General features: G+C 40.9%; 1 protein-coding gene across 14 annotated transcripts in view; it reads left to right on the forward strand.

The window, feature by feature from the left end:
• The window catches only part of PTPRF (protein tyrosine phosphatase receptor type F), a 391845-nt gene that overhangs the window by 184261 nt on the left and 191623 nt on the right, over nucleotides 1–15961 (forward strand). For all 14 annotated transcript variants that reach the window (XM_040609901.1, XM_040609900.1, XM_040609907.1 and 11 more), the window contains 2 exons: nucleotides 6218–6363; nucleotides 9128–9269. In XM_040609901.1, the coding sequence (XP_040465835.1) occupies nucleotides 6218–6363; nucleotides 9128–9269 (288 nt within the window). The remainder of the gene's footprint in view (nucleotides 1–6217; nucleotides 6364–9127; nucleotides 9270–15961) is intronic.

Here is a 15961-nt window from a genome sequence, read left to right on the forward strand (position 1 = left end):
CACTTGTAGCATGAGGATAAGAGATATTTTTCTTTAAAATCTCTCGCAGCAGGTGAGTGTTCATGGAACACTTAATTGCAGACATGTGTTTAATAATTCATTTTTCTCAAAACCTGTGTGCAACTCTTTGGAAAAATAGCATCCACAAGAACAGGAGGAGCAGTATGATTGCCAGTTTTTGAATTAGAATTTTTGGATGAGGTATATTTGATGTGGGTGCTAAATACTGTAAAAGCATCAGGATTCAGTTTAATTTTCCCATTTATTTTAAGAAACCATCTAATGATGATGGGTCTTTGAAATAAAACAAGTTAATATTTGAGTATATGAAGCATATTTATGTTGGCATATATTATGTTTCAGCCACTTGAAATTTTTGGCTCTTCAGAAAATTGCAAGAAAGCATATTTTACGTAACTGGTGTGTGTTTAACGTGTAGTGAAATACAAGGTTCTGTGCTAAATATACATGACCCAGCATCATTTTTCAAGGCTCTGGCTGGTATTCAAGTCAGGTAAAGCAGATCATACGTTATTTCTCAAAGGCCATGGTTCACATAAAAGACACCTTGCCAAGATAGAGGGAAGCTACACCTCTGTACTTCTGCCTTGAATGAAATCTGGCAAAAGAGACTTTTCTCTGTGGAAAGGTCCTTTGGGTTCACTGAGAAGCTGCACAGCCTAAAAACAACACATGTGATGAAGTCGCTCTGAAAGCAGGAAGAAAGAAAAACCTGAAAAGGAGAACTGTAATGTTACTGCTCTGCTACACATTTTTGATAGGGCAAATTTTAAAATAGCTACGGAGATGCTTTTCTGATTTATAACAATTGTTTCACAACAAGCAAATTGTCTAGAATAGCAGAGAGGAACAGTGATTTTATATATAAAAAGGTATGGGTGAGAGAAGATGCATGTTCATGGTTGGCTGGCTGGCTGTCACTCTGAGTCGTCCTGCAGGAAGGCTGTGCCACTGGCTTTCCAGCAAACCAGAGAATTCTGCCTTTGAGGGCTTCAGGTTCCTCTCCCAGCTCATCACGCTTGCTTTTGCTGGGGAGGGCAGACCACAGCCCTACTGATTAGAGCCTACCTAACTTGTCTGCTTGTACTTCTCTCTGGCTTTCTGTACCCATGTTCTTGGGGACCTCTTAAAATGTAATTCAGGGGAGCATTTCTTTTAAAAGCGTCACACACCCTAGGCTGAGCCCAGGACTCTGCATGACTTTGCTGATGTTTTCCAGCATAGTGAAGTAGACAAATCTCTGCTAGCATCTCTTCCACACCATGAGGCCCTCCTTGTGATTCACTTTATAGGATTATCCAAGAATCCGTGCTTGCTCAGCAAGTGACTTTTTCAGCACTATCAACTGTGAAACGAAAGTTCTTTTCTTCTCAAATTTTTTGTTTAAAAAAGGTTTCTGAATGGTGAGCCTGTCTGAGCCAGTTGGTTTTCTTTCAGCTCCCAGCCAAATAAGATAAAGCTTGTTTCTCTCTCTTGTAAGAAAATACTCTTATTTTTCACAGTCTTCCTCCCCAGAACTGTGTTGTTCCCATAAGCTCTCTAGAATAATTTAGGTTTTGAGCAAAGACCAAACAGGGAAAATTTCAGCCAAGAAGGTGAAAGTTTTCCCATTCTCCTGCCTGGAGCTTATGAGTGAATAGAAATGATGATAGCATTAAGTTCCACTCTCTGTGTAGTGGGAACTTGCTTATGAAGTGAGGAGCAAGAATTAGTTTAGAGTGTGAGGACTGAACATGCTCCAGGGATCTGACACTGAGCAGAGGCGCGAGAGAGAGAGACTGGAGATGTTTGGACTTGGTGTTATCAAATGAGAAATACACCAGTCTGGAGTTGTTACTCCACATGATGGAGTAAGCGAAGGTGGGTGTGATGGGCACCCAGCCATCTGGCATCTCTCCCTGCTGTCACCCAACACTTGCTCGGGTGATATTTTACAGATTTGTCTTTGGAATACAATCAGTCTTCTTTTTCCTTTTTTAAACTTCCAATAAAAAATCTTCAGCTTTGCCTGGTCCTTAGGTCAGGAAAAAGACACTGCAAAATACACTTCAGTTCCTTTTGTTTATTTGTAGCTTGTTTGAACAACAGTTACCTTAAAACTTGGCATGTCCGTAGTCTTCTGTGGAGACTCTGGTCATATTGAATTTAAGATGACAGGAAAGACAACAACTAGGTTACTGATTAAATGCTGTATTTTGGATACATTGGGGGTTTTTTGTGGTTGTGTTTCTAGGGCTACCCTAAGAACGCAAATACTCAAAACAAGTTAAAAAAGACATGCTTCTGTCTGGCCCTGTCCCTGGTGGTTATTACTGCCCTTTGGAGGTAGCTAGTGATGTGTCCCACAGCAGCTTCCTCTGGGCAGTAGTTAAAGAGGTGTTGGTTGGAGGAGAGGTGTGGAGGTAGTCTAGTCCACTTAACATGCATTTTCCACAGACATCATTTTTGTGGATGATCTGTCGCACTTCTGTTAGCTCTCACTGAGATAAGTTTTGGGATTTGTGATAACAGTTACCGATCAGTATAAAAAAGTGTATGCCTATGTCCAGCTCAATTGTCCTGGGGCCCGGACTCAGGATTTTAGGTTTACTTAATTAGTACTTTCCTTCCATTTCAAAACTTCAGGGCATACAAATGTTTAAAATGGCTTTATAGAAATATCCTTTCCCAGACTGTGTGAAAATTTGATTTATATACAGGTATACTTTTGTGACCAGTCTCGGTGGATTTAGATAGTTTCTAGAAATCAGTGTTGCTCAATTAAATGTGCAGGGGGAAAAGATTCATTACAACAGTGTAAATTCAAGCTGAAGAAAGCAGCAGGTTTTTTAGGTTTTACTGCAGGTGAGCATTCAGTTTCCTTTTGTTCTAGTTTTTAATAGTATTGATTTTTTTCTTTTAAATGTACAAAAGTAAAATAAGTCCTCAGTGTACGAGCTGGGGAGTAGGTGTACAGTGAGAGATATAATTGCATTGTATTCTTCAAGGACAGAAGTCTTTGGATTCTGCTGTATTTGTCATTTGAAAAATGTACACTATTTTACTAAGATCATAGAGTAAATAACAGAAAATCAAAAAAACAAATCAGCTGCTGAAATGCAATACAAGACTTCAGCTCAGCACACTGCATAGCAAAGCAGTCAATCACACTGCAATCACTAGCAGCCTGAGCAGTAAATTAACATTTCACTGGAATAGATGAGAGGTGAATAAACACAGATATATGTAAATACAAACTAAGTAGAAATAGACATGATTATAGATGAGTAAATATGTGAAATCAGCATCAGTTAAGCAAGCACACTTAATAATTGCTTGCTGTTCATGTCAGGACAATGTGCCAAAGACTGCAGACAGCAGCCATGATGTCTTAAAAGGCATCTTCTGAGTTTTGAGCTATTTTCTTTGTGCAGTCCTGGGGCTCCCTTCGCCAAGGATGGCAATGTTCAGTACACCTGAGTGTGATGAATTCCTGTGGTCAGTTCAGGTCTCATATTCCTTCACAGAAGCTTTTTGAAGACAAGAGCACGTGTATCCACCTCTGTGGGGACAGAGCTGACCTTGGTGGATCCACTGTTTACGAAGGCCTTTCAGAAATAAAGCTGAGCAAGCAGCAGTAGTAGAGGTCGAGGCCTGTGCCGTGGTGACCCCCAGATCACCTGGGCTCAGGGTCGGTGTGTCCCCTGGTGCCCACGGCCCATGTGAGCGGTGGGTCAGCTCCCCAGCACATGACCACAGTCTGCATTGAACACCTGATGTTGCAGGTTTTGAAAGGGTCTGCTGTCCTGCTGCCTCAGGAGTGGCATGCCACCAGCCAGCCCTTCTCTGCTAAGCGTTTCCTCAGCAGGTGGTTGCTTCTGCATGTCGCACCACCAGGTCTGGCCTCGTCCTTCACCCTGCAGCTGTGGTGGGTTGACTGTGGCCAGCTGGCAGATGCCCACCCAGCTGTGGGCTGCAGGGCAGTACCTGCCACACGCTGGGCTGCAGGGGAGTCTGCCCGGGTGCCTGGAGCTCCTTGTCCCCCTCTGACCTAGGTGCTCACAGGGCTGTTTCTCACACTTTTTACCTTACTCCTCCCAGCCATGAGGTGTTGTGCCCCTTCTTAACTGTTACCACAGAGGCACTGACATGACAGGCTTGGCTGTGCCCTGCGGTGGGGCTGTTGTGGAGCTGGCTGTGTCCAGCAGCACAGGGCAGCCATGAGCTCTCCACACAGAGACCCTCCTGCAGCCCACCTCAGCACCCTGTACGGACAAGGGGTGTGTGTGTGTGTGAAGTGAGAAGCATCTTGGGCCCTCAGCGGTCTCCCTGGTCTGATCCACACTGGAATAGGGCAGAGCCCAGCCTCTGGGCTTTGTCAGGAGCAGCAGTTGGAGTATGTCACTGGGTCGAGCTGCTGTCTGTGTTGAGTCACGCTGTGCCATGCTGAAGGGACAGTGAGGGACTGCGTAAGTGTGAGCTAAACCAGAAGGTGGAAGTGGGACTGAGGAGTTACTACTGTTTTAGCAAAGTCTTCAGAGATCGTTGAGGGGTGAAGTTGCGCTCGGCAGCTTCAGGTGGCGGATACCAGCCTGCAGATGCTGAGGGAGGGACGCCACGCCATCTTGCAGTCCCCCCTCGCCCTCTCTGATCCTGCCCAGAGCTGCTGCGCTCCCTACCCTGCTTAGAAAAGAAGAGGTGGCTTTCTGCTGGGTTAGGGGCCCAAAGCTGTCCTCAGAGACTCTGGTGACGCTGGAGCTGCTCGTAGGGGTTTGGGTGCCGGTGTCTGGAGGCAGGGAGAGGAGGGGAGGCCATGAGGAGCAGAACAAGGTCCCCTGCCCTCTTCAGCAGCTGCAGGCTGCCACACCGGCTCAGCTGCAGTGTGCAGCCATCCCCTCAGCATTTTAATCTCTTATATGTTAGGAAAGTGTATTTGAAGATTGTCATCTTTTGGGGGTCACTGAATATGTATCCCTTCTAGGTGGGGGAAACTCAGCCCTCAGTGCTTCAAAAGCTTGGTGTTTAAAGCACCTGAGCTTGCAGATGTTGTCCCTGTCTCCCTCAAGGACATACTTGCGGGCACGGCCAGAACGTGAAGGTGTGGAACCACTGCCGGCTCTGCTGGGGACGTTGGTTCAACGGCTTGGTGTTGAACAGGTTTCTCCACCTTTCTACATCCCAGAAGCTGTCTCTGCCACATTTATAGGTCAGGTTCTTTCCTGAGGTAGTCAGTCAGAATTGTATTGGGAATGCGGCCTTAGTGTGACCTGTGCGCTGAATGACATCATGGGTGGACGCTGGTGACTCCCTCTGTGGGGCTGAATGTTTTAGTGCTTTATAGGGATAAGAGATCATCAAACATTTCTCACTTGAACAAAGCAGTGTTTCAACATGATTCTCAGATCACATGTTGCAGAATTCTCTTACACAGCGAGTACAAAATAAAAAACAAATGTTCAACCTCATGCTTTTTTAATCCATGCGAGTCTGTCATGTAAATCCAGAAGACACAACTGTATTTCCATGAAACTTACTGATTATTAAAGTGTTAATATTTTTTTTAAAAAAAATATTTCTGCCAAGTATTTCAGGCCTGAATGTCACTTTGGTTTCTTTGCTGACTTTCACTTTTAGCGATCAGTTTCTTACCAGGCATAGGCCAGCCTGTGCAAGTTTCCAGATACTTACAGACTGTAGGGGTTTTTATAACAGTCGACATTTAAAATGAATTACAGGTTGTTATTTGTGTACTTAAAACTGAATCTGTTAAATTGTATGAATGTCTTAACAGTTTTCAGGAAAACTAATGTCAATATATAGCAAATTTTATAGGTTTGTTGTGTCAGCTGTTCTGTAATTTCCAGTGCTATGACTATGTTAAAAACCTGAGAAAATCCATTTATTTAAAAAAAAATAATCTAAAAATGGTTCCAAATTGTCATATACCTGAATGAATGCCCAGGGGGCTTTGGGGAGCCCTCTATTGCCCTCCTTTACCAACAAGCCAGATGGTCTTTATTAATTTCAGGGAAAAAAGGGTACTGAAGCAGAAACTCTACCTGTCATGCTGCAGTCTGCACTGAATTTGTGTGGCTGAGGCCATTCAACCTGGATTTGTAGTAGGAGCACCAATTATCTTAGAATTTAGATTAACATGACACATTCCTTGCTTATCTGATGTTGTGTCCTCATGAGGGTGATTTGGTTATTTTTGCAGGCAAGCCAACATTTATGAAAGCTCCTGAAGATCAGATTGGGATTTCTGGAGGAGTGGCCTCTTTTGTGTGTCAGGCAACAGGAGAGCCCAAACCTCGTATCACATGGATGAAGAAGGGGAAGAAAGTCAGTTCTCAGCGGTTTGAGGTAATTACAAAAAAAAAAAAAAAAAAAAAAAAATTAAAAATCTCTAATCAGTCTAATGCTTGCAGGTCTTAATTACACAATAGTCATCATTGCAACCCTGCATATCTGCATCACTACCATATAGAATCTAGAGCTTTAGAGTAAAGTAAGTTTCCTTCCCTGCAGCAGTGCAACCTGTAGAGCGAGTGTTGTCCTTTGAGCACTGGAAGCCCATCCATAGGACATTCTTCTCCAGATGGGAGACTGGGGCATGCACCGAACTGGATGGTGGATAAGAGTTTGATCTAGCAGTAATTATCTGGTTTCATTGTGAAAATTGATAGATAAGGCACCTCTTTGGCCTGCTGTCCGCAGTGGAATTCAAAAGTGGGATGCCAAAACATTGTTGGAAGGCTTTCTAAGTGATGGCTACTGCCGTCTCTCCCAGAAAGGCGCTTGGAAAGGGAATGGTGAAGTCATCCTGAAGGGTGAATTAACTTCCCCATGAACTGAAGTCTGAGAGGAAGTAGGAGTGAAGAGCAGGTATCAGAAATGCTTTTGAAAAAGCATCCAGTTTGGTTCGTATTTTAAATAGCAGATACATTTTCACTGACTTTCTCCACCTTCTTCTCCACTTTCTTTTTCTGGAGTTGGGCTCTTTTCTCTAAAACTGCCCTTGGAAACGTGACCCTTCTACTATTCTGCTGCCTTTCCTCTAATCCGCTGTCTTTGATGTTTTTGCTTTTCTGACTGGAGCACAAGATGACTTTGCTGCCCAGAATGGATTGATTCAAGTCACCAATTTTAATCGTGATTTTGTATGTGAGCGGAAAACCTTGATTAAAGTAATCAATTTTAACCTTGTTTTACATTGTTATTTTTCCCTATTAAAGGTTAAGTTTTGTTGTATAGTAACCATTGAAACATTATAATTTGTATGTAGATACAACCTTTATAGTTCATGAACTTGGTACTTACTGTGGCTGATCAAAGGGCTATGCCATATTATATGCATTTATACGAGCAATTTCATACCTTTATTCACACAGTTTTGGTACATAGTTGAGGCATTCTTACTGTGTTATGAGATAGTGAATAATACCTTTTTTTGCTGAATAACTATTAATTTTGCCTCATTACTAGGATACTCTTTATTTGGAAGAAAATTGGAATTAAGTTTAAATGAAAAAAATAATAAACAAATCTGATGTAGACATGCTGGGTTATTACACAAAAAACTTATCCATCGTTAGCAAATGAACAGCATTTTTGTCTCAGCATCTGTCAGGTCATTAGTAGCTGTGGCTCCTTTCCTCTCACACAGAGTGTTTGTTCAAAGAAGAGTAAGGGCAAAAGAGCTTTTCTGCTGTTTCATCTTTTAGCTTTTTAGTTCTTAGCTTTTTAGTCCTTATCACTGAAGTGAATTAATCTCAGCATCTGACTTCGTCTTGTTTTAAAATTTGGCAGTAACCCTATCCTGCGTAAAGGTTATAGAAAGTTTAGCATTTTGTCACAGTTTCATATTTAATTTGAAAATGAGTATTTTTTTTTAAAAAATTATCTCCTGCAATGTACTGCGCTGATGTTCGTATTTCTCTGTCTGACCCCAACTTAGGGGTTTTTGCAAGCTGTGTCTGTTCCTTAGAACAGAAGGGCTATTCCTTCCAGTGTGAGGAATAAACAGATTTGTGGTGGTCTTGGTTACCTTTTGCCGTCTTCCTATTTCTGCTGTCACTGCAGAGTCTTGTGGTGCACATTATTTTTCTCCTTCCTGTTTTCACTCATTTGGCCTTTATGCTGTGAGAAGGACTCCTAGAAAGAACTCTTGAAAATAGGCTAAAATTTTTGCATGGAGTAATGCAGGTCCTAGGCTGACATTTATGTGTGTGGGACGAAGTATAGCTTAGTCTCTTCATCTGCCCCTGCAGTTCCCAAGTGACAGGAGTAGGGCATTTGTCTTTCCCTCATGCTGTCACCATCTGCAGTTCAGTTAATATTTCCAACTTTTGCTGTGTTCAGTAACGGGAGAAGGATGAATTTGGCATTAATAGTGGCCTGAGGCTGTGCCTTCACAGCCTTGCCATTAAGGCATAGCATATAATGATCCAGCTGCAAACTAACAAATACCACTTTCTTCCATGTAGAAGTTAGAATAATGCATGTTATAGCTTAGCAGGATGGATGGAAAGGCAATGATTTATTATGGACTTAATTTATTACGCTGGGGAAGGAATCGTAACGACATCATTGTTGATTATGTCAGATTTGCAAGAGTTGCAAAGTACCCGATGCTGAAGGACATTAAAACCCCTCACTTTCGGTTGGAGTAAGCATGCACTGTAGGTTCTCAAGGTTTTATTCTAGCTTTGTTAATATTTTCCTGGTAATCTCACAAGAGTATATTGTTCTGTTCTTCCATCAAGGTGAAAGTTGGCACTAAATTGCTATCAGTGTGATTAGTAAAACCATTAGTGCAAATATGGCTCAGATGTTGTAAATCATCAGATACACATCTTTATTATCAGGTTGATAATTTGTCAACCGTAATCGATTCATAAAGAACCTGATTGGATCTTCATTTGTTCTGGCCTCCTTAGAGGACAAATATGTTCTTGACTCTGAAATTTTTGCATTTCTGGACTTGGAACATTTGACTAATTACATGGAATTTTATAGCTTACTGAGCTTGGTTTGTTTTTTGTTTTTCTACTCCGGGATTGTTTTGACTTCCAGATTTTGTTGCAGAAGATACCAGTAAACAAGTGCTTTCTTGTTGTTGTTGAAGGTTATTGAGTTTGATGATGGATCAGGATCAGTTCTACGGATACAGCCACTGCGTGTTCATCGAGATGAAGCTATCTATGAGTGCACAGCAACCAATAGTGTTGGGGAGATAAACACGAGTGCCAAATTAACAGTGTTAGAAGGTAAGTGGGAAGCTTTTTCTTGCGGGTGGCAGAAGATGACTTTGGCTTTGATAGCTACATGTTGGTGTGGTGCTTTTAAATGACATGGTGATATTGTAGCTTGGTTTGGAAAAGATGTGTTGTTCTTCCTGTATTATTTGCTATGTTTTCTCCCAGTGATAGAACATAATATTTTTGCGACAGCCATGAAAGGATTGCAGATTATGAACTTCCTTTAAAGTGTTACAGTTGTATTGTCTGATTGAGGTGTGTCATTTCTCACTTGGAGGGCTAGCTATAGAGACATTTGTATACTTTTCTCATTTGTTTGATGTAATACCCATCTTCAGGGTATGTAAGAATTGTCAGAAACTTAATTGATGTTGCTGTACCTTCTAGATTACATTGGCACAGTTCTTGAATAGATTTTCAGGTTACTCTTCAGATTTTCAGTTTGATGTGGAATTTAGCTGGGTTTACTTTTAACCGTAGTCACAACTTGTTATTCTGTTTCTACTGTTAAATAGATTTTGATCCTTGTCTGCTATATGAGCAGGTTTTATTTTGCTTGCTATGTTGTTTCTTCTAAATAGAATGTTTTGTGGAAGAACAGTGTTTTAGATACAAAACTTGTGGTCAGTTGATTTTTTTATATTAGAATGTCAGAATTACTGTCTACTTTTAAGGAGATGTGTTTTTTTCAGCATATCAATGTATTGTTTACTTGATTATATATAGGATTTTGTAAATGTACAAAGTTGTTACAAATCCAGGGCATTTGGCTGAATGGATTGGTTTTTTTCCTTGCATTTACTAAGACAAGCAGGAAAAGGCTTAGGCACATTGCTTGTTGTATATGGATTAATGTAGAAACTTTTGAGTAATGAGAAAACTAGACTGAAAAGCGTTTATTATTGTATGATTTTGAACCAGAGGAGACTGGTTTTCCCAATGGTGAGCGTGCCAGCCATACATGACAAGTTACCTATTTTCCCTTGTTCTCCCATCCCCATTTACAGCATAGTTATTTTCCCCTCTGCTCTGTGACAAAGAATACATTAAACAACTATAATGTGCTCAGACACTGTGGTGATAGGAATCATAGAAATCATTCAATACTTGATGTGATTGTGTATCTTGTTTCTGGAGTTGGGGCATCTTAAAGGATCAGCTTGCTCTTCAGTAGTAGTATTATTAAGAACAGGATAACAGGTGCAATAGGCTTGAAAATTATTGGGGGTGGGGTGGGGAATCAGATCCTTTTTGTTACTGCTTGCCTTTACAGCCGTGTATGTGAGTGCATGAAGCTCAGTGGAGCTCTTTCAGCAGGTTACGTGCAGATCTGCATTTAAATGCTTCTTGCAACTGGATTTTTGTGATACTACTCGAATACACAACTGTTCCAAGGACATTGCTGTTTCCTTTGGTTGCAGTTGCCTTTATGTATCTTAGATATGTATGCACTTGCACACACACGCTAATAATTTATTTGCTCTATGTTAAATGTTCAGAGGCCCACAAGAGACATGCATTGCATAAAGGAGCACAACAGTATTTCTTTAGCTCTGTGGTGGTCCTACTGTTTTCCTGATGAGGTAAAACTTGCAGACCACTACATAAATAGGGAATGTTAGGAAACACCAGAGACAGGAAAAGATGTGCATGCATACAGCTTAAGAGGCACAGAAGCAAAAGTCACTACCAGTCAGGCACAGAGCCTGCTTTTCTCTTTGGAAATTTACTTTAATCGGGAGTAATGGTAGTTTAACATGATCCCATAAGGTCAGGAACGATCTGCAGGCTGGGGGGCTGTGTTTTGCTCTCTAATTGAACAATATCAACCCTTTGCTGAACATTCGCATAATGGAAAAAATTAAGAAACATTTGCTCTATATCAGTTTGTATGTGCTCATGCATGTAGAGTTGAGCTTGCTCACAAAGCATGAAGAGCTACATGTGCCTCATGTTGGCTTAACTGATGAGGATGAGTTCTGTAATGATGTATCTGTACTTGAGAAAAAACATTTTAGATTCTCTTTTCTGAGACTTTCTAAGGACAGGTCTGTATTATTTTTTTTTCTCAGTCATGCTGTCTTATTCTGTGTCATTTGCCTTAGATTATGCTTAGATATGTATTTTGGGGGTGTGAAATTTTTTTTATTATTAAAATTCCTTTTTTTGCGTACGTGTTGACAAAGTGGATATTGCAACTTGGTGCCCTGGTTGGGGTTGTGTTTAGTCTCAGTAGCCTCCAAAAAATAGTGTGCCCCACCTCTCTGTTACACCATTACTTTCCTAACATGAATTTATAGAGCTATTTGAAAATGACACATTTCACATGGAACCCTTGATATCCTCAAGACTGTCAACTAGGATTGGATTTTCCCTCTGCCTCTGGGGTTAAAATAATTTCTGTAATTGCTCTCAGGTGGCAGTTTGAATGATGCAGACATTCTGCACTTCCCTTCAAGAATTTGACTAATGCAGTAGTCCCTGGTGCATGACAAAGTTCTATCATAGACGTCCTCGTGGTTACATGCTGCTAAATACACAGCACGTATTGATTTTTACATTAAAAATCCTTTATTAACAGTAAGTTTTAATGCTTCTTCACAATTTGCTCTTTAGAACATAGGCCTTAACATTAAATCCAGAAGTCACAGTGAGGGTTTAGCAGGCTGTTATTAGATGTCTTTGTAGCTAACTAAGCTGGTGCTTTATTTTATTTAGATTTCTGCGATGTTTTACAGATCAGGGGCAGATAATCCTTTCTAATTGCCAACTTTTTTCCATTCTGAGTATTAGGAGAGAAGCATGAGTCCAGTCTCCTGGAGGAATCGAGAATTCTCACATAAGTGAATCTCTTTTAACAGTTCGGTTCCCTACTACCCTTTCATTCTCTGCTCCCACATCTCTCATTTTTCCATTCTAACTGCAAATCCTGTTGTGACCAAACTATGTATACTTAGTGTAACTGGAAATTATTTCTCCTGTTGATAGTAGGAGAAATAGACGTGCATATACCTTCTCTTCTTATTTCTCCTGGGTAGCTGATAAGCTGAATTATGTATGAGCCATATTGAACATTTCTATCTTTTTTCCAATTATGACCTGAAGCAGCACAGAAGTACATCCCTGCCTGCCTGGCAGAGGAGGAAAGCAGTACAGGGAGGGGAGGGCTAGAATCAATAAGCTGACACACATTCCCGAGAAAAGCCTCAGGGACAGTTAGTGGCACTAACACATTAATAAATATATTATTCATTGGTAATGTTGAGAATTACAGAGTTTTTTAAATAGGGAGATTATATGAAATGTGAGTAGCAAGGATGCCAGTGTGGAAGAATATGTCAGCAGGCTGATTGCAGGAGTGTCTACGTGCTGTCCTTCCACAAAACTCCTTGTACGTTCAGCATTGTGGTTGTATTAGGAAAGGTGATGATAACAGTGTTTGTCTCTAGTTGCCTGTACTCCAAAGAATACCTTCAGTCTGTGGTTTCCAGCAGTCTCCACCCAACAGGAAGATGGGGAAAAACAACACAGAAGTAGTCTTCAAGGGGCAGTGAGGAGTATATCAGTTCTTCAGAGGGGGAGGAGGCTCAAATACAAAATATATTATCGGTCCTTTCTCCCAGGAGTTTCCCACTTGGACATTCAGTTACAGGTTTTGATTTCCAGAATTGGGAAACTATTCGATTGTAACTGGTTCCTTAATGTTCTGCAAGCAGTTATTTTTCACTCCCCTGTAACCCAGAGCATACAGTCATACCCAAGTGTCACTGAATATGTTCAATTTCATTTTCCTTTGGTTTTAAGTAGGTTAAACGAACATACCATCTCCAATTTCCATTTCCAGCACAGATCTATGCAAATACCCTGTGACCCTGTCCCAGACTCCTAATCACATGGCATGTAGTTTGCCCAGAGAGTGTTTCCAGGCTCTACAGGAGAGCAGATCCTGGTGAAGAAGACAGACAGAAGAGCTGGGAAAGGGTTGCTTGCATGCTGGGTTTCAGTCTCAAGGTAACCCAGCAAGTTAAGTTTTACTGGCTGGGTTTGTGCTGACAGAAGTCAGCTTAAGTTTTGACATGTTTCAGTGGAGCCCTAGAAAGTTTCCCAGTGCAGCAGTTGTCCCAGGATGGGAAGCACCTCCACCTTATCGTAATTTGTTGTTTACTGAACCATGTCATGAGCTTAATTTCTTTCACCATCTGCTAGCTGAATTCCAGTTCCTGGGGTTGCCCTGTTTGAAATACTGTAAATGATAAACATTTGACTGTTACAAATGATTTCTGCAGAGAGCTAGATCTCAAAAGGCCTGAAACAATACGCCCTTTTTGTAAACACTCTTCTAAAAAGTGATTTTTGTCATTAGAATAGTCAACAGAAGTTAGCTATGTTTCATCCTTGTTTATGTTTGGTTAGTTACAAAGGATCAGTCGGATCATTGTACTTTAGTTCATGTTTGTCTTCATTGCTTTTGCATCCTTTTGCCAAGAAGACTTTCTAGCAATGTGTTATAAAATTGAAATAATTATAGAAGGGAAATTGAATCCATTTGCATGTGCTCATTCTGTTTGTGTAAATGAATTAAGGCTGCCCCTGCTCTGCTGCTCCTGGGATTGGTGGGATTCTCTTCATGTCTCTGGTTAGGAGTGGACAGGTCTTTCATCTGCATATTTCATGTTCATTAACTGTTGCAACTTTCTTCGGTCTCTCCCTGTGAAGAAAGACTGCTGTGATGGCAGAGGTCGAACTTGCATTCTTTATTCTCTCTACACAAGCACCCACATAGTACGTACTTTCTGTATGAGGCAGGCGGTTAATGGGCCTCTGTAACTATTGCATTTCCAAGGACTGCAGCACAGTGAGCCTCCACGTGCTTTACTGCTTAAGGAAATGTCCTAAAATACAGTGGTGTGCAGAGAAATGAAGAAGCCTGAGTGCAATTGCTTTGCAGTCATGTTCGATCATGACATGTCCAATGCTTGTTGAAAGGGGAAACATTAAGTCAGTTACTCATGGTGGCCTCGTTGAGAAGTTTGAGTTGTCACCTGGAAGAATGTAAATCTGAGCTCACACGGACTTATGCTATTAAGGTATAAACATTGTTCACAAGGAAAGAGTGTATTGTGCTGCTCGACAGCTGGTCGCCTAAGATTGGTCTAGTAAGCCAATTTAGAGGAGCCCTGTCATCATGCTAAGAACTCTATAGTCATTTCTCAGGTACTGGACAGTGGCTAGAAGAATCCTAAAAGTTCAAGAGGAAAGAGGTGGTCTCTTGGTCCCATAGCATACAGAAGATTGAGCAGAATTTGCAATCTGTTTCAATTAGACCAAGAAGATTTACAGAGAATGTTTCACTTGTATCGCCATTACGTCCCATGTTGTCCATACCTAGGCTGCTGCAGTATCTGAAGAACGGTTCCAGCTGTTTAATTTTTGGTAGCTGCAGAATATGTATCATCTCAATCCAGGTGTGACGCTCCTGGTTCTCCTCATTTTATTTATTAACTTTCAAAGATTGGATTCAGTAAGAATGTTAGTCTTACTCTTACAGTTTATTTTTTATAATATTTGACAAGAAATACTTTCTTGGCTATGAATGAGAGACAAAGAAGTAATATTCTCAGGTGATTAAAAGTTTTAAGTGTTGTTGGTCTCTCCTCCAAACAGGAGAGTCAGCAGGTCTTTAGAACATATCAGACCCAAATGCCATCATTTCCATTTCTTATCTCTGTTTAAATGATTAACTAATGGCACATAACCATGTAATGTATCTGTGATAGCAAGTTCCATCAGAAGACTGCCATACACTAAGGTTAACATCCAGGTTCATTCCACAAGTTTATGAAGCAAGAAATAAAACCTTTGAAAAGTTTTATATGAAATATCACGTAGTTAATGCCAAGCTGAACCCTTTGGAGCTGTGCACTCCCATAAAACCTTGTGTCTGAAATGGTACTGACCTCTTAATCTTGACAACATTTTTCTTTTACAGCAAGTGGCTGTTTCTGCATATTGCTTCTTAAATGAGGTCCTATGAGATTACATCTGTAACAGGACAGGATGTTGCCACATTCTTATCAGCAAGCTAATGGCGTCAATGATATTACGACACCTAAAAGCAGCACCTGCGATTCAGGAGGGAATTCCCAGATAAAAACAAGTGAGCTTTAAGTGTCAAACAAACAAAAAGGAAGTATATTCACAGAATTCTGCAAAAGCTCTAATGCAGGGTTCATATTGTTAAGTACTAGGTGGCTTGCAGTTGTAAGTGTGCAGTTATATCCTGTGAAAAGACTTCTCAGACCTCCTTGTACCATGCAATTAATTTATGCCAAGTTTATTCAGCAGTTGTAAGTGCTGGTTTTGGTACTGGAAATCATATTCAGCTAAGACTTTTTGTCACCAATAACAGTTATTTCATTTCTATTTGCTCCATTTCTCAAAACCTTCATGAAGATACTCAAACATGTATGCTCATTCAGAGCCTTGTGGCAACCTACTGGTAACTTCTGTCTGATGTGAAAATTGATAATTGAGTCCTGGGCATTATTTTCTCTCTTTTCTTGCGCTCAGGTTCTAGAGACAGGTTGCTTCTCACTCTGTGCTATCTTACACCTTCCTGGGGGATTGTCACGGAAAGTGTGTCAGGCTGTTCTTCTACCCTGCTCTTCTGTCAAAACATTCAGCCTAGTCCAATAGGAAAA

Source organism: Falco naumanni, chromosome 11 (genome assembly GCF_017639655.2).
Source record: "Falco naumanni isolate bFalNau1 chromosome 11, bFalNau1.pat, whole genome shotgun sequence".
Taxonomy (NCBI): domain Eukaryota; kingdom Metazoa; phylum Chordata; class Aves; order Falconiformes; family Falconidae; genus Falco; species Falco naumanni.